This window comes from Phaenicophaeus curvirostris, chromosome 33 (assembly GCF_032191515.1).
Source record: "Phaenicophaeus curvirostris isolate KB17595 chromosome 33, BPBGC_Pcur_1.0, whole genome shotgun sequence".
In the NCBI taxonomy this organism is placed as follows: domain Eukaryota; kingdom Metazoa; phylum Chordata; class Aves; order Cuculiformes; family Cuculidae; genus Phaenicophaeus; species Phaenicophaeus curvirostris.
Genome location: NC_091424.1, coordinates 2,053,996 through 2,079,042, shown reverse-complemented (window position 1 = coordinate 2,079,042; position 25,047 = coordinate 2,053,996). Strand labels below are relative to the sequence as shown.

The window sequence follows — 25,047 nt, the reverse complement described above, 5'->3', positions numbered from 1 at the left end:
GTTTTTAATTAACGAAGCGTTAATTGCTCTCTCGGGTCCTTCCTCGCTGGATTAATTAATTGCACTTATAGACACTGAATTAATTAATTAGAGAAGCTCCTTAATGACTTATAGACACTGAATTAATTAATTAGAGCAGCTCCTTAATGACTTATAGACATTAAATTAATTAATTAGAGCCTCCCTAGTCCCTTAATCACTAATAGGCACTGAATTAATTAATTAGAGCAGCTCCTTAATGACTTATAGACCCTCAATTAATTAATTAGAGCCTCCCTAGTCCCTTAATCATTAATAGGCATGGAATTAATTAATTCAAGTGGCTCCTTAATGACTTATAGACAATAAATTAATTAATTAGAGTGGCTCCTTAATGACTTATAGACAGTGAACTAATTAATTAGAGGCTCCCTAGTCCCTTAATCATTAATAAGCACAGAATTAATTAATTAGAGCAGCTCCTTAATCACTTATAGACACTAAATTAATTAACTAGAGCCTCTCTAGGCCCTTAATGATTAATAGGCATGTAATTAATTAATTAGAGTGGCTCCTTAATGATTTCTAGACACTGAATTAATTAATTAGAGCCTCTCTAGTCCCTTAATCATTAATAGGCACTGAATTAATTAATTAGAGCAGCTCCTTAATGACTAATAGACACTAAATTAATTAATTAGAGCCTCCCTAGTCCCTTAATCACTAATAGGCACTGAATTAATTAATTAGAGCAGCTTCTTAATGACTTATAGACCCTGAATTAATTAATTAGAGCCTCCCTAGTCCCTTAATCACTAATAGGCACTGAATTAATTAATTAGAGTGGCTCCTTAATGACTTATAGACACTGAATTAATTAATTAGAGGCTCCCTAGTCCCTTAATCATTAATAAGCACTGAATTAATTAATTAGAGCGGCTCCTTAATGACTTATAGACACGGAATTAATTAATTAGAGTGGCTCCTTAATGACTTGTAGGCACTAAATTAATTAATTAGAGCCTCCCTTGTCTCGTAATCATTAATAGGCACTGAATTAATTAATTAGAGCAGCTCCTTAATGACTTCTAGACACTGAATTAATTAATTAGAGGCTCCTCAGTCCCTTAATCGCTAACAGACACTGAATTAATTAATTAGGGAAGCTTCTTAATGACTTATGGACATGGAATTAATTAATTAGAGCGGCTCATTAATGACTTATAGACACTAAATTAATTAATTAGAGCCTCCCTAGTCCCTTAATCACTAATAGGCACTGAATTAATTAATTAGAGTGGCTCGTTAATGACTTATAGACACTAAATTAATTAATTGGAGCCTCCTCAGCGCCTTAATCACTTAAAAATTAATCAGGCTCCCTCCTTAACGATGTGCGGAGAGGGGGATTAATTAACGGCGGCCCCGCAAGGGGCTAATTAAGAGGAAATTAATTAGCAGCGCCCCCTGGTGTTGGGTTGGTGGCATCGAGGGGGGGGTGAGGGGAGGAAGTGGACTAATTAAGGATAATTAGGGACCTATTAGGGCTAATTAGGGACCCGTTAGGGCTAATTAGGGACCTATTAGGGCTAATTAGGGACCTGTTGGGGCTAATAATTAGGAGATCAGGGCTTGGAATCCAATTTCTCCACCTGAGGCCCTAATTGAGGGCTGATCATTAAGTCAATTAGGGCTCCAGGGCTAATTATGGAGCCGTTTAGGGCTACTAATTAAGTCTATTAGGTCCTGGAGGGCTCCAGAAGGTTCTAGAAGGGTCCTGGAAGGCCTCAAAGAGCTTCCAGGGGGATCTCGAGGGCTTCAGAAGGTCCCGGGACCCCTCGAGACCCCCCTGGGACCTCCCTTAAAGCCTTCCAGGACTCTTCTAGGACCCTCAGGAACCTTCCAGAACCCCCCAGGCCCCCTCAGGGACCCCCAGGAGCCCTTCAGGGCTCCCAGACGAGGCCCAGGGACCCTCCAGGGGACACGAGGCTCCTCCAGGCTCCACCAGGACATCAACTTCAAGAGGACTTGGGTTCCCGTGAAGGTCCTGAGGAGCTCCAGAGGGGTCCTGGGTCTCCTAGAAGGGTTCGTGGTGCCTCTCGAGGGGTCCTGGGGGTCTCTATCGAGGTCCTGGGTGGCTCTAGGGGGGTCCTGAAGATCCCAGAGAGGTCTCAGGGGGGTCTCGAGTGGTCCTGGGGGTCCTGGAAGGCTCCTGGGTGGCTCTAGAGGAAACCCGAGGGTTCTGGAAGGCCCCTCTTGGGCCATCGGGACCCTTCTAGGACCCCTCTGGAGCCCCCAGGGCCACTTAAGGCCTTCCAGGACTCCTCCAGGACCCCTCGGTCCCTTCTGGAGACACCAAGGACCCTCCAGGAGCCCTTTGGGGCCTTCCAGGACCCTCCTAGGGCTCCCAGAACCCTTCAAGATCCCCCCGCGACCCCTTCAGGGCCTTCTAAGTCCTCTCTTGGACCCCCCAGACCCTTCTAGAGACCCCCAGGACCCTCCTAGGACCCCCCTGGAGCCCCCAAGGGCTCCTGGAGAGACTCCTAGAGCCCTGGGGGTCCCTGAGGGGTCCTGGGGGTCTCCAGAGAGGTTCTGGAGGGCCCTCGAGGGCTCCCAGGGCATCTCAAGGGGTCCCAGAGCCTCCCTGGGGCACCCGAGTCCTCTTGGATGGAGCCCACGTGCCCCAGGAAGGTCCCTGGGGGCTCCAGATCCCACCGGGAAACCCTTTAGGGCCATCCCGGACCCCTCTAGCACGTCCCAGGACCCTTCTAGAAACCCTCAGGAGCCCCCTGGACCCTTCTAGGACCCCCAGGACCCCTCTAGAGCCCCCCAGGGCCTCTCTGGAGCTCAATTAGTAGCCCTGGAGACCTAATACACTTAATTATCAGCCCTAAGGCACTTAATTATTAGCCCTAGAACCCTAATTGACTTAATTACCAGCCCTCAATTAGGGCCTCAGGTGGAGAAATTGGATTCCAAGCCCTGATCTCCTAATTATTAGCCCCAACAGGACCCTAATGAGCCCCAACAGGTCCCTAATGAGCCCCAACAGGTCCCTAATGAGCCCTGAGAGGCTTAATTAGTGGCTCTAATGGGAGGGGCTGGGCAGGAGACTCCATGTGAAGCCCTAAGATCCCCCCTTCTCCAGCCCATCACGTCTTCTGGAGGAGCCCTTGGGGGCCCTAAAGGCTCCTGGAAGGTCCTAGAAGGGTCCTGGGGGGCTCTTGAGGGGCCTTGAGATGCTCCTTTGGGGTCCTAGAGGGGTCCTGGTGGCCTCCAGAGGGGTCCTGATGGTCCTAGATGGGTCCTAGGGGTCTCTTGAGGGTTCCTGGTAGTCTTTGAGGGCTGCTTTGTGGCCCTAGAAGGGTCCTGGGGGTCTCTAACGAGGTCCTGGGGGGCTCTAGTGGGGACCTGAGGATCCCAGAGGGGTCTCAGGGGGGTTTCCAGTGGTCCTGGGGGCCCTAGAAGGCTCCTGGGGGGCCCTAAAGGGGTCCTGATGCTTCTGGAGGGGTCTGGGGGGTCTCCAGGGGGTTCCTGGGTGGCTCTAGAGGGGTCTGGAGGGTCCTTGAAGCCTCCTGGGTGGCTCTAGTGGGGTCCTGAAGACCCTAGAGGGGTCCCAGGGAGCTCTCGAGGGTTCTGGAGGGTTCTGGAGGGCTCCTTGGGGGTTTAAGAAGGGTCCTGGAAGACCCCTAAGGTGTCCCAGGGGCAGACGAGGCCCAGGGACCCTCCAGGGGACACGAGGCACCTCCAGGCTCCACCAGGACATCAACTTCAAGAGGACTTGGGTTCCCATGAAGGTCCTGAGGAGCTCCAGAGGGGTCCTGGGTCTCCTAGAAGGGTTCGTGGTGCCTCTCGAGGGGTCCTGGTGGCCCTAGAAGGGCCCTGGAAGGCCCTAAAGGGCTCCTGGGTGGCTCTGGAGGCCTCGTGTCCCCTGGAGGGTCCCTGGGCCTCGTCTGCAAGGGCTCCGGCTTCACCTTCAGCAGCTTCGCGATGGGATGGGTCCGTCAGGCGCCCCAGAAGGGCCTCGAGTTCGTCGCGGGGATCAACACTGGTGGTACCACCAGGTACTCGCCGGCAGTCAAGGGCCGAGCCACCATCTCGGGACCCCCAGGCCCCCTCTAGGTGTCTGCAGGACCCTTCTAAACGCACTCAGGCCTCTCTCCATGCCCCCCAGGAGCCCTCGAGGACCCTCAGAATCGCTCTAGAGCTCCCCAGGACCTTCCAGAACCATCCGGGCTCCTCTAGGGCCACCCAAGACCCTTCCAGAGCCCCCTGGGGCCCCTTCAAAGCCTCCCGGGACCCTTCTAGGATGACCAGGACCCCAAAGGAGCCCTCAAAGACCCCCCAACGTCCCCTCTGAAGGCCCCCAGGACCCCTCGATAAACCCCGAAGGAGCCCTCAAGGGCTCTAGTTTGGTACTGAGGGTCCCAGAGGGGTCTCAGGGGGATCTCGAGGGGTTCCGAGGGTCCTACAGGGGTCGTGGGTTCCTCAAAAGGGACCCTGAGGATCCTGGACGGGTCCTTGGTAGCTCCAGGGGGGTCTCAGGGGTCCTGGAAGGGTCATTGACCCTGGAGATGGTGGCTCGGCCCTTGACCGCTGGCGAGTACCTGATGTAACCACCATCCTTGTTGATCCCCATGACAAACTCGAGGCCCTTCTGGGGCGCCTGACGGACCCATCCCATCCCCAAGTCGCTGAAGGTGAAGCCGGAGCCCTTGCAGACGAGGCCCAGGGACCCTCCAGGGGACACGAGGCCTCCAGAGCCACCCAGGAGCCCTTCAGGGCCTTCCAGGACCCTTCTAGGGCCACCAGGACCCCTCGAGAGGCACCACGAACCCTTCTAGGAGACCCAGGACCCCTCTGGAGCTCCTCAGGACCTTCATGGGAACCCAAGTCCTCTTGAAGTTGATGTCCTGGTGGAGCCTGGAGGTGCCTCGTGTCCCCTGGAGGGTCCCTGGGCCTCGTCTGGGAGCCCTGAAAGGCTCCTGGGGGTCCCTGAGGGGGCCCGGGGAGTTCTAGAAGGTTCCTGAGGGTCCTAGAAGAGTCCTGGAAGGCTTTAAGGAGGTCCCAGGGGGCTCTTGAGGGATCCTGGGGCTCCTTGAGGGCTGCTTTATGGTCTGGAGACCTTCAGGATCCCCCTGGACCCCTCGAGATCCCCCAGAAGCCCTTTGAGGCCTTCACGGCCACCTCGGGGACCCCCAGGAACCCCCCAGAGCCCCCTGGGACCCCTTGAGGGCCTTCCAGGACCCTTCTAGGACCCCCAGGAACCTTCTAGAACCCCCAGGGGCTCCTCAACAGACAATAACCATAATAATAACAATAATTAACGATGATAACTGCTTTAATCCCACTAATCATCATCTTAATAACCCCAAAAATCACTCTAATCACTCCAATAATCCCCCTAATATCACTAATAGTCCCACCCAAGCCCCCAACCCCTCATTTCTTCCCCTTAATTAAGGCCCTAATTAAGGCATCATTAACCCCCCCCTTTATTTTTCTCCTTTGGGTTTTTCCCTTGTTCCTAAAAATCCTCAAAACTGGCCCCGAAACCCCCCAAAAGTCCTTTTTTTACCCCAAAACTTTCTTTTTCGGGGCCTTCGGGCGCAGCTGCTGCTCTCGGGGAGGGGTCATTAAGTCTCGGCTTCGTTAGAGCTAATGATCAAGCTCATTAGGGCTAAGGAAGTCAATATTAGAGCTCATCAGGGACCTATTAGGGTTAATAATTAGGATCTTGGGGCTTCACATTGAGTCTCCTGCCCAGCCCCTCCCATTAGAGCCACTAATTAAGCCTCTCAGGGCTCATTAGGGACCTGTTGGGGCTCATTAGGGACCTGTTGGGGCTAATAATTAGGAGATCAGGGCTTGGAATCCAATTTCTCCACCTGAGGCCCTAATTGAGGGCTGATCATTAAGTCAATTAGGGCTCCAGGGCTAATAATTAAGAGCCTTAGGGCTGATAATTAAGTCTCTTAGGTGTTCAGGGCTACTAATTGAGCTGCAGAGAGGCCCTGGGGGGCCCTAGAGGGGCCCTAGAAGGGTCTGGATGGCCCCAGAGGGACCCTTGCAGGCCCTAAAGGGGTCCCAGGGGATCTAGAGGGTCCTGGGGGGTCCTAGAAGGTTCCTTGGTGGCCCTCGAGGGGTCCCCATGGTTCTGGAGGGGGCCTGGGGGCCTCCAGAGGGGTCCTGGGGGGCTCCAGGGGGGTCCTGGGGGTCCTGGAGTGTGGGAGGTGGAACCAGCATCAACCCAACCACCAGTATAAGCAGCTTTGGGGCAGCAGGAGGTGTTCTAACGGGGCCCTGGGGAGCTCCAGAGGGGTCCTGGGGGTCCTGGAAGGGTCGTTGTCCCTGGAGATGGTGAATCGGCCCTTGACCGCCGGCAAGTAGTAGGTGTCAGCACCATCGCTGCTGATACTCGCAACGAACTCGAGGCCCTTCTGGGGCGCCTGACGGACCCAAACCATCCCGAAGCTGCTGAAGGTGAAGCCGGAGCCCTTGCAGACGAGGCTCAGGGACCCTCCAGGGGACACGAGGCCACCTCCCGTCTCCACCAGGGACACGGCCGCTCGGAGACCTGGAGGAGGACGAGAAGAAAGTTATGGAGCCACCCAGGAGCCCTTTGAGGCCTTCAAGGACACCTCGGGGACCCCCAGGAACTCTCCAGCACCCCATGCAACCCATTTAGGGCCTTCCAGGACCTTTCTAGAACCCCAAAGGTCTCCTCAAGGACCAGCAGGACCTCTCTAGAGCCACCCAGGACCCCTCTAGGACCACCAGGACCCCTCTAGAGCCACCCAGGACCCCTCTAGGACCACCAGGACCCCTCTAGAGGCAACCAGGACCCTTCTAGGACCTCCAGGACCCCTCTAGAGACCCCCAGGACCCCCTTGAAGGACTTTCTAAACCCCTCTAGGAACCCCAGGGCCTCTTGACACCCCCCTGAGACCCCTCCAGGACCTTCAAGGTCCCACTAGAGAGGAACCCGGAGGTGCCTCGTGTCCCCTGGAGGGTCCCTGGGCCTCGTCTGCAAGGGCTCCGGCTTCACCTTCAGCAGCTTCGGGATGGGATGGGTCCGTCAGGCGCCCCAGAAGGGTCTTGAGGACGTCGCAGAGATCAGCAGCTCTGGTGGTGACACCTACTACTCGCCGGCGGTCAAGGGCCGAGCCACCATCTCCAGGGACAACGACCCTTCCAGGACCCCCAGGACCCCTCGAGAGCCCCCAAGGAGCCCTCCAGGACCCTCAGGATCCCTCTAGAACCCCCCCAGGACCCATTTAGGTCCCTCAGGACCTCCTGGGAGCCCCCTGGGACCACCTTGAGGCATCCCAGAACCCCCCAGGAGCCCCCCAGGACCCTCCCAGGACCCCTCTGAAGCCCCCCAGGACCCCTCGAGGGACCCCCAGGGCTCTAGGAGTCTCTCCAGGAGCCCTTGGGGGCTCCAGGGGGGTCCTAGAAGGGTCCTGGGGGTCTCTAACAAGGTCCTAGATGGCTCTAGTGGGGTCCTGAGGGTCCCAGAGGGGTCCTAGGGGTCTCTTGAGGGTTCCTGGTGGTCCTGGAAGACCCTAAAGGGCTCCTGGGTGGCCCTAGAGGGGTCCTGAGAAGCCTTCAAGGGGTCCCGGGGGGTCTCAAGGGGTCCTGGGTGGCTCCAGAGGGGTCTGGAGGGTCCTGGAGGGCTCCTTGGGGGTTCAGGAGGGGTCCTGGAAGGCCCTACAGGGCTCCTGGGTGGCTCTAGATGGGTCTGGGGGGTCCAAGAGGGGTCCTGGAAGACCCCTAAGGTGTCCCAGGGGCCTCTCGAGGGGTTCTGGGGGTCCTGGGTCCCTAACGAGGGTCCGGAGGGGCCTGGAGAGATCCTGGAAGGGCTTGAAGGGGTCCTGGGGGGCTCTAGAGGGGGCTTGGTTGGCTTAGGAGGGGTCCTGGGGGTCCCAGTGGGGTCCTGGGGGTCTCTAGAGGGTCCTGAAGGTCCCAGTGGCGTCCTGGAAGGCCCTAATGGGGTCCCAGAGGACTCCTGAGGGGTCTCGGTGGCCCTAGGTGGGTCCTGGGGGGCTCCAGGTGGGTCCTGAGGGTCCTGGAGTGTGGGAGGTGGAACCAGCATCACCCCAACCAGCAGCACCAGCAGCTTTGGGGCAGCAGGAGGTGTTCTGGAAGGTTCTAACGGGGCCCTGGGCGGCTCCAGAGGGGTCCTGGGGGGTCCTGGAAGGGTCGTTGTCCCTGGAGATGGTGGCTCGGCCCTTGACCGCCGGCGAGTACTCGGTGTCACCACCATCATCATCGATCCCTGCGACGTATTCGAGGCCCTTCTTGGGCGCCTGACGGACCCAAACCATCCCGAAGCTGCTGAAGGTGAAGCCGGAGCCCTTGCAGACGAGGCTCATGGACCCTCCAGGGGACACGAGGCCACCCAGGGACCCTTTAAGATCTTCCAGGACCCCCAGGACCCATCTAGGACCGTCAGAACCCCTCTAGAACCACCCAGGGCCCCTCTTGAGGCCACCAGGAGCCCTCAAGGACCCTCAGAATCGCTCTAGAGCTCCCCAGGACCTTCCAGAACCATCCAGGCTCCTCTAGGGCCACCCAAGACCCTTCCAGAGCCCCCTGGGGCCCCTTCAAAGCCTCCCGGGACCCTTCTAGGATGACCAGGACCCCAAAGGAGCCCTCAAAGACCCCCCAGCGTCCCCTCTGAAGCCCCCCAGGACCCCTCAGGGACCCCCAGGGCTCTACGAGTCTCTCCAGGAGCCCTTGGGGGCTCCAGGGGGGTCCTAGAAGGGTCCTGGGGGTCTCTAGAAGGGTCTGGGGGGTCCAGGAGAGGACTTAGAAGGCCCTGAAGGGGTCGCGGGGGGATCTTGAAGGGTTCTGGGAGCCCCAGAAGGGTCCTGGAAGGCCCCAAAGGGCTCCTGGAGGGTCCTTGGTGTCTCTAGAAGGGACCGAGTGGTCCTGGAGGAGTCCTGGAAGGCCTTAAGTGGCCCTGGGGGCTCCAGAGGGGTCCTAGAAGGGTCCTGATGGCCCAAGAGGGGCCCTTGGAGGAGCTAAAAGGGTCACAGGGATCTCCAGGGAGGTCCTGGGGGGCTCTCATGAGGTCCTGAGGCTCCTAAAGGATCTCATCCAATCTTCTCCAGGCCATCAGGTCTTCCTGAGGAGCCCTTGGGGGCCCTAAAGGGGTCCTGGAAGGTTCTAGAAGTGTCTTGGGTGGCTCTTGAGGGGTCCTGGTGGTCTTTGAGGGCTCCTTTGGAGCTCTGGAGGGGTCTTGGGGGTCCTAGGAGGGTCCTGGGAGGCTCAGGAGGGGTCCTGGGGGGCTCTCAAGGGCTGCTGCGTGTCCTAGGTGGCTCCTGAGGGTTTCTAGAAGGGTCCTGGGACGTGCTAGAGGGGTCCGGGATGGACCTAAAGGGTTTTCGGGTGGGATCTGGAGCCCCCAGGGCCTCTCTGGGATCCTCAGGACCCGACTAGAGCCACCCAGGACCTCGTTAGAGACCCCCAGGACCCTTCTAGGACCCCCAGGACCCTTCTAGAGACCCTCAGGAGCCCCCTGGAGCCCCCAAGGGCTCCTGAAGAGACTCCTAGAGCCCTGGGGGTCCCTGAGGGGTCCTGGGGGGGTCCTGGGGGGCTCTTGGGGGGTCCTGGGAGTCCTCGAAGGGTCCTGGAAGGCCTCAAGGTGGTCCCAGGGGGCTCCCAGGAGGTCCTGAGGGACCTAAATGGGTCCTGGGAGGGTTCTAGAGGGATCCTGAGAGTCCTGGAGAGGTCCTGGGGGTCCTAGAAGGGTCCTGGACAGAGTTCAAGAGGTCCCAGGGGGCTCTAGAGCCACCCAGGAGCCCTCAAGGACCCTCAGGGCCCCTCAAGAGCCCCCCAGGACCCTTCTAGGACCTTCCAGGAGCCTTTAGGGCCCCCAAGGGCTCCTCCAGAAGACGTGATGGGCTGGAGAAGGGGGGATCTTAGGGCTTCACATGGAGTCTCCTGCCCAGCCCCTCCCATTAGAGCCACTAATTAAGCCTCTCAGGGCTCATTAGGGACCTGTTGGGGCTCATTAGGGCCCTGTTGGGGCTCATTAGGGACCTGTTGGGGCTCATTAGGGACCTGTTGGGGCTCATTAGGGACCTGTTGGGGCTAATAATTAGGAGATCAGGGCTTGGAATCCAATTTCTCCCCCTGAGGCCCTAATTGAGGGCTGATCATTAAGTCAATTAGGGCTCCAGGGCTAATAATTAAGTGCCTTAGGGCTGATAATTAAGTCTCTTAGGTGTTCAGGGCTACTAATTGAGCTCCAGAGAGGCCCTGGGGGGCTCTAGAGGGGTCCTAGAAGGGTCTGGATGGCCCCAGAGGGACCCTTGGAGGCCCTGAAGGGGTCCCAGGGGATCTAGAGGGTCCTGGGGGGTCCTAGAAGGTTCCTTGGTGGCCCTCGAGGGGTCCCGATGGTTCTGGAGAGGGCCTGGTGGCCTCCAGAAGGCCAGCGACTCCAGGGGGGTCCTGGCGGTCCTAGAAAGGTCCTGGGTGGCTCTTGAGGGCCCTGAGGGTCCTTGAGATGTTGTTTTGGGATCTAGAGCGATCATGGTGGCCCTAGAGGGGACCCAGGGGGCTCTCGAGGGGTCCTGGGGGTCCTGGAAGGGTCGTTGTCCCTGGAGATGGTGGCTCGGCCCTTGACCGCCGGCGAGTACCTGGTGGTACCACCAGTATCGCTGATCCTCGCAACGAACTCAAGGCCCTTCTGGGGCGCCTGACGGACCCAAAGCATCGCGAAGCTGCTGAAGGTGAAGCCGGAGCCCTTGCAGACGAGGCCCAGGGACCCTCCAGGGGACACGAGGCCACCTCCCGTCTCCACCAGGGACACGGCCGCTCGGAGACCTGGAGGAGGACGAGAAGAAAGTTATGGAGCCACCCAGGAGCCCTTTGAGACCTTCAAGGACACCTCGGGGACCCCCAGGAACCCTCCAGCGCCCCATGCAACCCCTTGAGGGCCTTCCAGGACCTTTCTAGAACCTCAAAGGTCTCCTCAAGGACCACCAGGACCTCACTAGGGCCCCCCAGGACCCCTCTGGAGCCCCCCAGGACACTTCTACAACCTCCAAGACCCCTCTAGAGACCCCCAGGACCTCTCTGGAGGCCCCAGGACCCCCTTGAAGGACTTTCTAAACCCCTCTAGGAACCCCAGGGCCTCGTGACACCCCCTGAGGCCCCTCCAGGATCTTCAAGGTCCCCCTAGACTGGAACCCGGAGGTGCCTCGTGCCATCCAGGACGTCTCTAGGACCCCCCAGACCCCCTCGAGAGCCCCCCAGGACCCTTCTAGGACCCCCAAGGGCTCCTGACGAGATGGCCAGGAGCCCCCCAGGCCCCCCAGGACCTCCCTGGAGATCCAAGGAGCCCCCAAAGTCCTTCCAGGGTCCCACTAGGTCCCCCAGAGCCCCTCGAGAGCCCCCAGGCAGCTCTTGGACTCTGGCCAGGACCCTTCCAGGACCTTCCGGATCCTTCTAGAACCCCCCAGGACCCCTCTAGGGCCCCCCAGGAGCCTTCTAGGACCCCCAGGACCACTGGAGACCCCCCTGAGACCCCTCGAGGACCCCCAGGACCCCTCGAGGACCCCCAGGGCCTCTCTGGAGCTCAGTTAGTAGCCCTGAACACCTAAGAGACTTAATTATCAGCCCTAAGGCACTTAATTATTAGCCCTGGAGCCCTAATAGACTTAATGATCAGCCCTCAATTAGGGCCTCAGGTGGAGAAATTGGATTCCAAGCCCTGGTCTCCTAATTATTAGCCCCAACAGGTCCCTAATGAGCCCCAACAGGTCCCTAATGAGCCCCAACAGGTCCCTAATGAGCCCCAACAGGTCCCTAATGAGCCCCAACAGGTCCCTAATGAGCCCCAACAGGCCCCTAATGAGCCCCAGCAGGCCCCTAATGAGCCCCAACAGGTCCCTAATGAGCCCCAACAGGTCCCTAATGAGCCCTGAGAGGCTTAATTAGTGGCTCTAATGGGAGGGGCTGGGCAGGAGACTCAATGTGAAGCCCTAAGATCCCCCCTTCTCCAGCCCATCACGTCTTCTGGAGGAGCCCTTGGGGGCCCTAAAGGCTCCTGGAGGGTCCTAGAAGGGTCCTGGGGGGCTCTCGAGGGGCCCTGAGGGGTCCTGGTGGCCTCCAGAGGGGTCCTGATGGTCCTAGATGGGTCATAGGGGTCTCTTGAGGGTTCCTGGTGGTCCTTGAGGGCTCCTTTGTGGCCCTAGAGGGGTCCTGGGTGTCTTTAACGAGGTCCTGGGGGTCCCAGAGGGGTCTCAGGGGTGTCTTGAGGGGACCTAGCGGGATCCTGAAAGGACTTCCCAGGGTCCTGGGGGTCTCCAGAGGGTCCTGGTGCTCCTAGAAGGGCTCTGGGTGGCTCCAGAAGGCTCCTGGAAGGCCCCTCTTGGGCCATCAGGACCCTTCTAGGACCCCTCTGGAGCCCCCAGGGCCACTTAAGGCCTTCCAGGACTCCTCCAGGACCACTCGGTCCCTTCTAGAGACACCAAGGACCCTCCAGGAGCCCTTTGGGGCCTTCCAGGACCCTTCTAGGGCTCCCAGAACCCTTCAAGATCCCCCCGCGACCCCTTCAGGGCCTTCTAAGTCCTCTCTTGGACCCCCCAGACCCTTCTAGAGACCCCCAGGACCCTTCTAGGACCCCCCTGGAGCCCCCAAGGGCTCCTGGAGAGACTCCTAGAGCCCTGGGGGTCCCTGAGGGGTCCTGGGGGGCTTCAGAGGGGTCCTGGGGGGGTTCTGGGGGGCTCTTGGGGGGTCCTGGGAGTCCTAGAAGGGTCCTGGAAGGCCTCAAGGGGGTCCCAGGGGGCTCCCAGGAGGTCCTGAGGGACCTAAATGGGTCCTGGGGAGGTTCTAGAAGGATCCTGGGGGTCCCAGAGGGGTCCTGGGGGTCCTAGAAGGGTCCTGGACAGAGTTCAAGAGGTCCCAGGGGGTTCTAGGGCCCCCCAGGACCCTTCTAGGACCTTCCAGGAGCCTTTAGGGCCCCCAAGGGCTCCTCCAGAAGACGTGATGGGATGGAGAAGGGGGGATCTTAGGGCTTCACATGGAGTCTCCTGCCCAGCCCCTCCCATTAGAGCCACTAATTAAGCCTCTCAGGGCTCATTAGGGCCCTGTTGGGGCTCATTAGGGACCTGTTGGGGCTAATAATTAGGAGATCAGGGCTTGGAATCCAATTTCTCCACCTGAGGCCCTAATTGAGGGCTGATCATTAAGTCAATTAGGGCTCCAGGGCTAATAATTAAGAGCCTTAGGGCTGATAATTAAGTCTCTTAGGTGTTCAGGGCTACTAATTGAGCTCCAGAGAGGCCCTGGGGGGCTCCAGAGGGGTCCTGGGGGTCCTCGAGGGGTCTCAGGGGGGTCTCCAGTGGTCCTGGGGGTCCTAGAAGGCTCCTGGGGGGCCCTAGAGGGGTCCTGGGGGGTTCTAGAAGGATCCGGAAGGTCCTGGAAGGGTCCTGGCCAGAGTCCAAGAGCTGCCTGGGGGCTCTCGAGGGGCTCTGGGGGACCTAGTGGGACCCTGGAAGGACTTTGGGGACTCCTTGGATCTCCAGGGAGGTCCTGGGGGGCCTGGGGGGCTCCTGGCCATCTCGTCAGGAGCCCTTGGGGGTCCTAGAAGGGTCCTGGGGGGCTCTCGAGGGGGTCTGGGGGGTCCTAGAGACGTCCTGGATGGCACGAGGCACCTCCGGGTTCCTCTCTAGTGGGACCTTGAAGGTCCTGGAGGGGTCTCAGGGGGGTGTCAAGAGGCCCTGGGGTTCCTAGAGGGGTTTAGAAAGTCCTTCAAGGGGGTCCTGGGGCCTCTGAGAGGTCCTGGGGGTCTCTTCTGGGGTCCTGAGGGTCCTAGATGGATCCTGGGGGGTCTCCAGAGGGGCTCAGGTGGGGCACTAGGGCTGCTAGAAGGCCCTCAAGGGGTCCCGGAGAGGTCCTGGGGGTCCTAGAGGGCTCCTGGAAGGGCTTCAAGGGCCCCCAGGTGGCTCTCGTGGAGTCCTGGAGACCCCCAGGACCCTTCTGGAGACCCCTGGAGCCCCCAAGGGCTCCTGGAGAGACTCCTAGAGCCCTGGGGGTCCCTGAGGGGTCCTGGGGGGCTTCAGAGGGGTCCTGGGGGGGTCCTGGGGGGCTCTTGGGGGGCCCTGGGAGTCCTCGAAGGGTCCTGGACAGAGTTCAAGAGGTCCCAGTGGGCTCTAGAGACCCCCAGGACCCATCTAAGACCATCAGGGCCCCCCAAGAGCCCCCCAGGACCCTTCTAGGACCTTCCAGGAGCCTTTAGGGCCCCCAAGGGCTCCTCCAGAAGACGTGATGGGATGGAGAAGGGGGGATCTTAGGGCTTCACATGGAGTCTCCTGCCCAGCCCCTCCCATTAGAGCCACTAATTAAGCCTCTCAGGGCTCATTAGGGCCCTGTTGGGGCTCATTAGGGACCTGTTGGGGCTAATAATTAGGAGATCAGGGCTTGGAATCCAATTTCTCCACCTGAGGCCCTAATTGAGGGCTGATCATTAAGTCAATTAGGGCTCCAGGGCTAATAATTAAGAGCCTTAGGGCTGATAATTAAGTCTCTTAGGTGTTCAGGGCTACTAATTGAGCTCCAGAGAGGCCCTGGGGGGCTCCAGAGGGGTCCTGGGGGTCCTCGAGGGGTCTCAGGGGGGTCTCCAGTGGTCCTGGGGGTCCTAGAAGGCTCCTGGGGGGCCCTAGAGGGGTCCTGGGGGGTTCTAGAAGGATCCGGAAGGTCCTGGAAGGGTCCTGGCCAGAGTCCAAGAGCTGCCTGGGGGCTCTCGAGGGGCTCTGGGGGACCTAGTGGGACCCTGGAAGGACTTTGGGGACTCCTTGGATCTCCAGGGAGGTCCTGGGGGGCCTGGGGGGCTCCTGGCCATCTCGTCAGGAGCCCTTGGGGGTCCTAGAAGGGTCCTGGGGGGCTCTCGAGGGGGTCTGGGGGGTCCTAGAGACGTCCTGGATGGCACGAGGCACCTCCGGGTTCCTCTCTAGTGGGACCTTGAAGGTCCTGGAGGGGTCTCAGGGGGGTGTCAAGAGGCCCTGGGGTTCCTAGAGGGGTTTAGAAAGTCCTTCAAGGGGGTCCTGGGGCCTCTGAGAGGTCCTGGGGGTCTCTTCTGGGGTCCTGAGGGTCCTAGATGGATCCTGGGGGGTCTCCAGAGGGGCTCAGGTGGGGCACTAGGGCTGCTAGAAGGCCCTCAAGGGGTCCCGGAGAGGTCCTGGGGGTCCTAGAGGGCTCCTGGAAGGGCTTCAAGGGCCCCCAGGTGGCTCTCGTGGAGTCCTGGAGACCCCCAGGACCCTTCTGGAGACCCCTGGAGCCCCCAAGGGCTCCTGGAGAGACTCCTAGAGCCCTGGGGGTCCCTGAGGGGTCCTGGGGGGCTTCAGAGGGGTCCTGGGGGGGTCCTGGGGGGCTCTTGGGGGGCCCTGGGAGTCCTCGAAGGGTCCTGGACAGAGTTCAAGAGGTCCCAGTGGGCTCTAGAGACCCCCAGGACCCATCTAAGACCATCAGGGCCCCCCAAGAGCCCCCCAGGACCCTTCTAGGACCTTCCAGGAGCCTTTAGGGCCCCCAAGGGCTCCTCCAGAAGACGTGATGGGCTGGAGAAGGGGGGATCTTAGGGCTTCACATGGAGTCTCCTGCCCAGCCCCTCCCATTAGAGCCACTAATTAAGCCTCTCAGGGCTCATTAGGGCCCTGTTGGGGCTCATTAGGGACCTGTTGGGGCTCATTAGGGACCTGTTGGGGCTCATTAGGGACCTGTTGGGGCTCATTAGGGACCTGTTGGGGCTAATAATTAGGAGATCAGGGCTTGGAATCCAATTTCTCCACCTGAGGCCCTAATTGAGGGCTGATCATTAAGTCAATTAGGGCTCCAGGGCTAATAATTAAGTGCCTTAGGACTACTAATTAAGTCTCTTAGGTGTTCAGGGCTACTAATTGAGCTCCAGAGAGGCTCTGGGGGGCCCTAGAGGGGTCTTGGAGGCCCTAGAAGGGTCCTGGGGGGCCCTAGAGGGGTCCTGGGGGCTCAGAAGGGGTCCTGGTGGTCGTAGAAGGGCCCTGGGTGGCCCTAGAGATGTCCTAGTGGTCCTTGAGGAGCCCTGGGGGTTCTAGAAGGGTCCTAGAAGGCCCTAAAGGGCTCCTGGGTGGCTCTGCAGGCCTCGTGTCCCCTGGAGGGTCCATGAGCCTCGTCTGCAAGGGCTCCGGCTTCACCTTCAGCGACTTCAGGATCGTTTGGGTCCGTCAGGCGCCCCAGAAGGGCCTCGAGTGGCTCGCGCTGATCAGCACTGGTGGTACCACCTACTACTCCCCGGCGGTCAAGGGCCGAGCCACCATCTGCAGGGACAACGACCCTTCCAGGACCCCCAGGACCCCTCAGAGCTGCCCAGGGCCCCGTTAGAACCTTCCAGAACACCTCCTGCTGCCCCAAAGCTGCTTATGCTGGTGGTTGGGGTGATGCGGGTTCCACCTCCCACACTCCAGGACCCTCAGGACCCACCTAGGGCCACCGAGACCCCTCAGGAGTCCTCTGGGACCCCATTAGGGCCTTCCAGGACCCCACTGGGACTGTCAGAACCCTCTAGGGCCCCCCAGGACTCCTCTGGGACCTCCAGGACCCGTCTAGATCCCCCTGGAAGCCTTTTGAGGCTTTCGAGGACACCTTGAGGACCCCCAGGAACCCCCCAGAGCCCCCTGGGAGCCCTTGAGGCCCTTCCAGGACCCTTCTAGAACCCCCAGGGCTCCTCTGGAACCTGCAGAGCTCCTCAAGGACCACCAGGACCTCTCTAGGGCCACCCAGGGCCCCTCTAGAGCCCCCAGGGACCTCCTTAAAGCCTTCCAGGACCCTTCTAGGACCCAACAGGACCCGTCAGGTTCCCCATGAAGGTCCTAAAGAGCTCCAGACGGGTCCTGGGGGTCCTAGAATGGTCCTGGGGGTCTCTAACGAGGTCCTGGGGGGCTCTAGGGGGGTGTCAGGTGTCCCAGAAGGGTCGTTGTCCCTGGAGATGCTGAATCGCCCCTTGACCGCCGGCGAGTATCTGGTGTCAGCACCATCGTTCCTGATCCCCGCGACGTATTCGAGGCCCTTCTGGGGCGCCTGACGGATCCATCCCATGTCGAAGCTGCTGAAGGTGAAGCCGGAGCCCTTGCAGACGAGGCTCATGGACCCTCCAGGGGACACGAGGCCCCCAGAGCCACCCAGGGCCCCTCTAGAGCCCCCGGGGACCTCCTTAAAGCCTTCCAGAACCCTTCTAGGACCCAACAGGACCCCTCAGGTTCCCCATGAAGGTCCCAAAGGGCTCCAGACGGGTCCTGGGGGTCCTAGAAGGGTCCTGGGGGGCTCTAACAAGGTCCTCGGGGGCTCCAGTGGGGTCCTGAGGGTCCCAGAGGGGTCTCAGGGGGGTCTCGAGGGGATCTAGTGGGATCCTGAAAGGACTTCCCGGGGTCCTGGGGGTCTCCAGAGAGGTCCTGGGGGTCTCCAGAGAGGTCCTGGAGGGCCCTCGATGGCTCCCAGGGCATCTCGAGGGGTCTCAGAGCCTCCCTGGGGCACCCGAGTCCTCTTGGATGGAGCCCAGGTGCCCCAGGAAGGTCCCTGGGGGCTCCAGATCCCACTGGGAAACCCGTTAGGACCATCCCGGACCCCTCTAGCACGTCCCAGGACCCTTCTAGAAACCCTCAGGAGCCCCCCAGGACCCTTCCAGGACCCCCAGGACCCCTCAAGAGCCCACAAGGAGCCCTCCAGGACCCTTCTAGGACCCTCAGAACCCCTCTAGATGCCCCAGGACCCCATTAGGACCATCCAGAATGTCTCTAGGACCCCCCAGACCCCCTCGAGAGCCCCCCAGGACCCTTCTAGGACCTTCCAGGAGCCTTTAGGGCCCCCAAGGGCTCCTCCAGAAGACGTGATGGGCTGGAGAAGGGGGGATCTTAGGGCTTCACATTGAGTCTCCTGCCCAGCCCCTCCCATTAGAGCCACTAATTAAGCCTCTCAGGGCTCATTAGGGACCTGTTGGGGCTCATTAGGGACCTGCTGGGGCTCTTTAGGGACCTGCTGGGGCTCTTTAGGGACCTGCTGGGGCTCATTAGGGACCTGTTGGGGCTCATTAGGGACCTGTTGGGGCTAATAATTAGGAGATCAGGGCTTGGAATCCAATTTCTCCCCCTGAGGCCCTAATTGAGGGCTGATCATTAAGTCGAGGAGGCTCCTGGCTTGTCCTACAGGGATGTGGAAGGTTCTGGAAGGTCTTGGGGAGCTCAAGAGGGTTCCCGGGTGGCTCTGGAGGAGTCCTGAGGGTCCTTGAAGGGTCCCAGGGGTCTCCAGAGGGGTCCTGGGGGTCCTGGGGAGGCTTCAAGGGGTCCCCGGGCGCTCTCAAGGGCTCCTGGGTGGCTCCGAGGGCCTCGTGGCCCCTGGAGGGTCCCTGGGCCTCGTCTGCAAGGGCTCCTCCATGTCCACCTGCTCCTCCCCATCCCACCTCCTCGTCCCCGGCCAGACGTGGCCTTGGTGGCCCCAGAACCATCGGCAGCTTTGGCGCAGAAGGTGCCGTGTCTGCAGCTTCAGGCTGGGCGCCCACGAGGTCCCCGAGCTCTGCGCGGTGGCCCTGGAGCTGGTGGAGCCCCTGGAGCCACCGAGAGGAGAAGGTGGAACCAGCAGCTTCGATCCCCCGCGAGCCCCTCGAGGCCCTTCTGGGGCGCCTGACGGACCCAGGACATCCCGAAGCTGCTGGAGGTGAAGCCGGAGCCCTTGCAGACGAGGCCCAGGGACCCTCCAGGGGACACGAGGCCTCCAGAGCCACCCAGGAGCCCTGTAGGGCCTTCAAGCACACCTCGGGGACCCCCAGGAACCCTCCAGAGACCCCTGGGACCCCTTTAGGGCCTTCCAGGACCCTTCTAGAACCCCAAAGGGCTCCTCAAGGACCACCAGGACCCCTCTAGAGCCACCCAGAACCACTCTAGGACCATCAGGACCCCTCTAGAGGCAACCAGGACCCTTCTAGGACCCTCAGGACCCCTCTAGAGACCCCCAGGACCTCTCTGGAGGCCACAGGACCCCCTTGAAGGACTTTCTAAACCCCTCTAGGAGCCCCAGGGCCTCTTGACACCCCCCTGAGACCCCTCCAGGACCTTCAAGGTCCCACTAGAGTGGAACCCGGAGCTGCCTCGTGTCCCCTGGAGGGTCCCTGGGCCTCGTCTGCAAGGGCTCCGGCTTCACCTTCAGCAGCTTCAACATGCTTTGGGTCCGTCAGGCGCCCCAGAAGGGCCTCGAGTGGCTCGCGCTGATCAGCACTGGTGGTGGCACCTGGTACTCGCCGGCGGTCGAGGGCCGAGCCACCATCTCCAGGGACAACGACCCTTCCAGGACCCCCAGGACCCCTCTGGAGCCGCCCAGGGCCCCGTTAGAACCTTCCAGAACACCTCCTGCTGCCCCAAAGCTGCTGGTGCTGCTGGTTGGGGTGATGCTGGTTCCACCTCCCACACTCCAGGACCCTCAGGACCCACCTGGAGCCCCCCAGGACCCACCTAGGGCCACCGAGACCCCTCAGGACCCCTCAGGGACCCCATTAGGGCCTTCCAGGACCCCTCTGGGACCCTCAGAATCTCTCTGGAGTCCTCCCGGACTTCTCTAGATCCCCCCAGGGCCCCTCTAGAGGCCCCCAACCCCCCTCTAGAGGCCCCCAGACCCATCGAGGGCCCCTGAGAACGTCCCACGACCCGTCTAGGACCCTCAGAACCGCTCCAGAGCCACCCAGGAGGCTTCAAGGACCCTCGGGACTCCTCTAGACCCAACCAGGAGGGGCCTTGGTGGTCCTAGAAGGGTCCTGCTGGTCTCTAAAGGGGTCCCAGGGGGCTCTAGAGGGCTCCTGGAAGGTCCTAGAAGGTTCCTTGGTGGCCCTTGAGGGGTCCCCATGGTTCTGGAGGGGTCCTAGTGGCCTCCAGAGGGGTCCTGGGTGGCTCTCGAGGGCCCTGAATGTCCCAGCGGGGTCCTGGAAGGCCCTAATGGGGTCCCCAAGGACTCCTGAGGGGTCTCGGTGGCCCTAGGTGGGTCCTGGGGGGCTCCAGGTGGGTCCTGAGGGTCCTGGAGTGTGGGAGGTGGAACCAGCATCACCCCAACCAGCAGCACCAGCAGCTTTGGGGCAGTAGGAGGTGTTCTGGAAGGTTCTAACGGGGCCCTGGGCGGCTCTTGAGGGGTCCTGGGGGTCCTGGAAGGGTCGTTGTCCCTGGAGATGGTGGCTCGGCCCTCGACCGCCGGCGAGTAGAAGGTGGAACCACCAGTGTCCCAGATCCCCGCGACGTATTCGAGGCCCTTCTGGGGCGCCTGACGGACCCAGAACATGTCGAAGCTGCTGAAGGTGAAGCCGGAGCCCTTGCAGACGAGGCCCAGGGACCCTCCAGGGGACACGAGGCCTCCAGAGCCACCCAGGAGCCCTTGAGAGCCCCCTGGGACCCCTTTAGGACCTTCTAGGCCCTTTCTGGGACCCCCAGGGCCCCTCTAGATGCCCCCAGACCCATCGAGGGCCCCCGAGAACGTCCCACGACCCGTCTAGGACCCTCAGAACCGCTCCAGAGCCACCCAGGAGGCTTCAATGGCCCTCGGGACCCCTCTAGAGCCACCCAGGAACCCCCTGGAGACCCCCAGGAGTCCTCCAGAAGCATCAGGACCCCTCGAGGGCCCCCAGGAGCCTTCTAGGACCCCCAGGACCACTCGAGACCCCCCTGAGACCCCTCTGGGATCTTCAGGACCCAACTAGAGCCCCCCAGGACCTCGTTAGAGACCATCCCACCTTCTCCCCGCTCTGGGCTCCATCCCAGAGGACTCGGGGTCCCCAGGAAGGCTCGGGGACCCCTCCAGACCCCCTGGGACCCTTTGAGGGCCTTCCAGGAGCCTCCTAGGGCCCCCAGGAACCCTCTAGAACCTCACACGACCCCTCAAGAGCCACCCAGGAGCCCTTTGGGGCCTTTCAGGACCCCTCTAGGACCCCCAGGAACATCTCGAGCCCTCCAGGACCCCTCTAGAAGCCCCCAGGACTCCTAAGGGGACTCCCAGGACCTCCTCGGACATGAAGAACCCCTTGAGAACCCCCCAGGACCCCCCTAGAGCCTCGCAGAGCCCCTCAGGACCCCTCTAGAGCCAACCAGGAGGGGCCTTGGTGGTCCTAGAAGGGTCCTGCGTGGCCTCCAGAGGGGTCCTGGGGGGCTCCAGAGGGGTCCTGGGGGTCCTGGAAGGGTCGTTGTCCCTGGAGATGGTGGCTCGGCCCTTGACCGCCGGCGAGTAGTAGGTGGTACCACCAGTGCTGATCAGCGCGAGCCACTCGAGGCCCTTCTGGGGCGCCTGACGGACCCAGGTCATCTCGAAGCTGCTGAAGGTGAAGCCGGAGCCCTTGCAGACGAGGCCCAGGGACCCTCCAGGGGACACGAGGCCTCCAGAGCCACCCAGGAGCCCTTTAGGGCCTTCCAGGACCCTTCTAGAACCCCCAGGGCTCCTCTGGAACCCCAAAGGGCTCCTCAAGGACCACTAGGACCTCTCTAGGGCCACCCAGGGCCCTTCTACGACCGCCAGGACCCCTTCTGAGCCCCCCAGGACCCCTCTAGGGCCCCCCAGGAGCCTTCTAGGACCTCCAAGACCCCTCTAGAGACCCCCAGGACCCCCTTGAAGGACTTTCTAAACCCCTCTAGGAACCCCAGGGCCTCTTGACACCCCCCTGAGACCCCTCCAGGACCTTCAAGGTCCCACTAGAGAGGAACCCGGAGGTGCCTGATCTAGGACCCCTCTAGGGCCCCCCAGGGCCTCTCTGGAGCTCAATTAGTAGCCCTGAACACCTAATTGACTTAATGATCAGCCCTCAATTAGGGCCTCAGGTGGAGAAATTGGATTCCAAGCCCTGATCTCCTAATTATTAGCCCCAACAGGTCCCTAATGAGCCCCAACAGGTCCCTAATGAGCCCCAACAGGCCCCTAATGAGCCCCAACAGGCCCCTAATGAGCCCTAAGAGGCTTAATTAGTGGCTCTAATGGGAGGGGCTGGGCAGGAGACTCAATGTGAAGCCCTAAGATCCTAATTATTAACCCTAATAGGTCCCTGATGAGCTCTAATATTGACTTCATTAGCCCTAATGAGTGTGATCATTAGCTCTGACGAAGCCGAGACTTAATGACCCCTCCCCGAGAGCAGCAGCAGCACCCGAAGGCCCCGAAAAAGAAAGTTTTGGGGTAAAAAAAGGACTTTTGGGGGTTTCGGGGCCAGTTTTGAGGATTTTTAGGAACGAGGGAAAAACCCAAAGGAAAAAATAAAAAGCGGGGGGTTAATGACGCCTTAATTAGGGCCCTAATTAACGGGGAGAAGGAGGGGTTGGGGGCTTGGGTGGGATTATTAGTCATATTAGTGGGATTATTGGAGTGATTAGAGTGATTTTTGGGGTTATTAAGATGATTATTAGTGGGATTAAAGCAATTATCATTGTTAATTATTGTTATTATTATGGTTATAGTCTGTTGAGGAGCCCCTGGGGCTTCTAGAAGGTTCCTGGGGGTTGTAGAAGGGTCCTGGAAGGCCCTCGAGGGGTCCCAGGGGGTCTGGGGGGTTCCTGGGGGTCCCTGAGGTGGCCGTGAAGGCCTCAAAGGGCTCCTGGGGGATCTCGAGGGGTCCACGGGGTCCCAGAGGGGCCCTGGGGGTCTCCAAAGGGGTCCTGGAGGTCTCCAGACCTCAAAGCAGCCCTCAAGGACCCCCAGGACCCCTCGAGACCCCCCTGGGACCTCCTTAAAGCCATCCAGGACTCTTCTAGGACCCTCAGGAACCTTCTAGAACCCCCCAGGCCCCCTCAGGGACCCCCAGGAGCCCTTCAGGGCTCCCAGACGAGGCCCAGGGACCCTCCAGGGGACACGAGGCACCTCCAGGCTCCACCAGGACATCAACTTCAAGAGGACTTGGGTTCCCATGAAGGTCCTGAGGAGCTCCAGAGGGGTCCTGGGTCTCCTAGAAGGGTTCGTGGTGCCTCTCGAGGGGTCCTGGTGGCCCTAGAAGGGTCCTGGAAGGCCCTAAAGGGCTCCTGGGTGGCTCTGGAGGCCTCGTGTCCCCTGGAGGGTCCATGAGCCTCGTCTGCAAGGGCTCCGGCTTCAACTTCAGCAGCTTCTCCATGTCCTGGGTCCGTCAGGCGCCCCAGAAGGGCCTCGAATACGTCGCGAGTATCAGCACTGGTGGTGGTTCCACCTACTACTCGCCGGCGGTCAAGGGCCGAGCCACCATCTCCAGGGACAACGACCCTTCCAGGACCCCCAGGACCCCTCGAGAGCCACCCAGGGCCCCGTTAGAACCTTCCAGAACACCTCCTGCTGCCCCAAAGCTGCTTATGGTCCCAGGGGGCTCCCAGGAGGTCCTGAGGGACCTAAATGGGTCCGGGGGCGGTTCTAGAGGGATCCGGATGGTCCTGGGGGTGTCTAACAAGGTCCCACCTTGAGGCCTTCTAGGACCCTTCTAGGACTCCCAGGACCCCCCAGGAGCCCCCCAGGACCCCTCTGAAGCCCCCCAGGACCCCTCAGGGACCCCCAGGGCTCTAGGAGTCTCTCCAGGAGCCCTTGGGGGCTCCAGGGGGGTCCTAGAAGGGTCCTGGGGGTCTCTAGAAGGGTCTGGGGGGTCCAAGAGAGGATTTAGAAGGCCCTAAAGGGGTCGCGGGGGGATCTTGAAGGGTTCTGGGAGCCCTAGAAGGGTCCTGGAAGGCCCCAAAGGGCTCCTGGATGGTCCTTGGTGTCTCTAGAAGGGACCGAGTGGTCCTGGAGGAGTCCTGGAAGGCCTTAAGTGGCCCTGGGGGCTCCAGAGGGGTCCTAGAAGGGTCCTGATGGCCCAAGAGGGGCCCTTGGAGGACCTAAAAGGGTCACAGGGATCTCCAGAGAGGTCCTGGGGGGCTCTCAGGAGGTCCTGAGGCTCCTAAAGGATCTCATCCAATCTTCTCCATGCCATCAGGTCTTCCTGAGGAGCCCTTGGGGGCCCTAAAGGGGTCCTGGAAGGTTCTAGAAGGGTCTTGGGTGGCTCTTGAGGGGTCCTGGTGGTCTTTGAGGGCTCCTTTGGAGCTCTGGAGGGGTCTTGGGGGTCCTAGGAGGATCCTGGGTGGCTCTAGAGGGGTCCTGGACGTCCCCCAGGACCTTCCTGGGGCACGTGGGCTCCATCCAAGAGGACTCGGGTGCCCCAGGGAGGCTCTGGGACCCCTCGAGATGCCCTGGGAGCCCTTGAGGGCCCTCCAGGAGCCTTCAGGAGCCACCCAGAGCCCTTCTAGGTCCCGCAAGACCTTTCTAGGACCCCAAAGCAGCCCTCAAGGACCACCAGGACCCCTCGAGAACCACCTGAGATCCCCCCAACCCCCCCCAGGAGCAGCTTTGTCCCTGGAGATGGGGAATCGCCCCTTGACCGCCGGCGAGTAGAAGGTGGAACCACCAGTGTCCCTGATATACGCGACGAACTCGAGGCCCTTCTGGGGCGCCTGACGGACCCAAATCATGAAGAAGCTGCTGAAGGTGAAGCCGGAGCCCTTGCAGACGAGGCTCATGGACCCTCCAGGGGACACGAGGCCACCTCCCGTCTCCACCAGGGACACGGCCGCTCGGAGACCTGGAGGAGGATGAGAAGAAAGTTATGGAGCCACCCAGGAGCCCTTTGAGGCCTTCAAGGACACCTCGGGGACCCCCAGGAACCCTCCAGCGCCCCATGCAACCCCATTAGGGCCTTCCAGGACCTTTCTAGAACCCCAAAGGGCTCCTCAAGGACCACCAGGACCTCTCTAGGGCCACCCAGGGCCCCTCTACAACCTCCAGGACCCCTCTAGAGCCACCCAGAACCCTTCTAGGGCCTCCAAGACCCCTCTAGAGACCCCCAGGACCTCTCTGGAGGCCCCAGGACCCCCTTGAAGGACTTTCTAAACCCCTCTAGGAGCCCCAGGGCCTCTTGACACCCCCCTGAGACCCCTCCAGGACCTTCAAGGTCCCACTAGAGAGGAACCCGGAGGTGCCTGATCTAGGACCCCTCTAGGGCCCCCCAGGACCTCTCTGGAGCTCAATTAGTAACCCTGAAGCCCTAAGAGACTTAATTATCAGCCCTAAGGCACTTAATTATTAGCCCTA

At 60.5% G+C, this 25,047-nt stretch overlaps 1 protein-coding gene across 1 annotated transcript in view; it reads right to left on the bottom strand.

Moving 5' to 3' along the window:
* Nucleotides 1-16,825, bottom strand: part of LOC138732516 (CKLF-like MARVEL transmembrane domain-containing protein 5) — a 104,332-nt gene extending 87,507 nt beyond the window's left edge. The window contains exons 1-2 of the mRNA XM_069879117.1: nucleotides 16,810-16,825; nucleotides 16,360-16,376 (exon numbers count right to left, since the gene is read on the bottom strand). Of these exons, the coding sequence (XP_069735218.1) occupies nucleotides 16,360-16,376; nucleotides 16,810-16,825 (33 nt within the window). The remainder of the gene's footprint in view (nucleotides 1-16,359; nucleotides 16,377-16,809) is intronic.
* Between the last annotated feature and the right edge of the window lie 8,222 nt (nucleotides 16,826-25,047).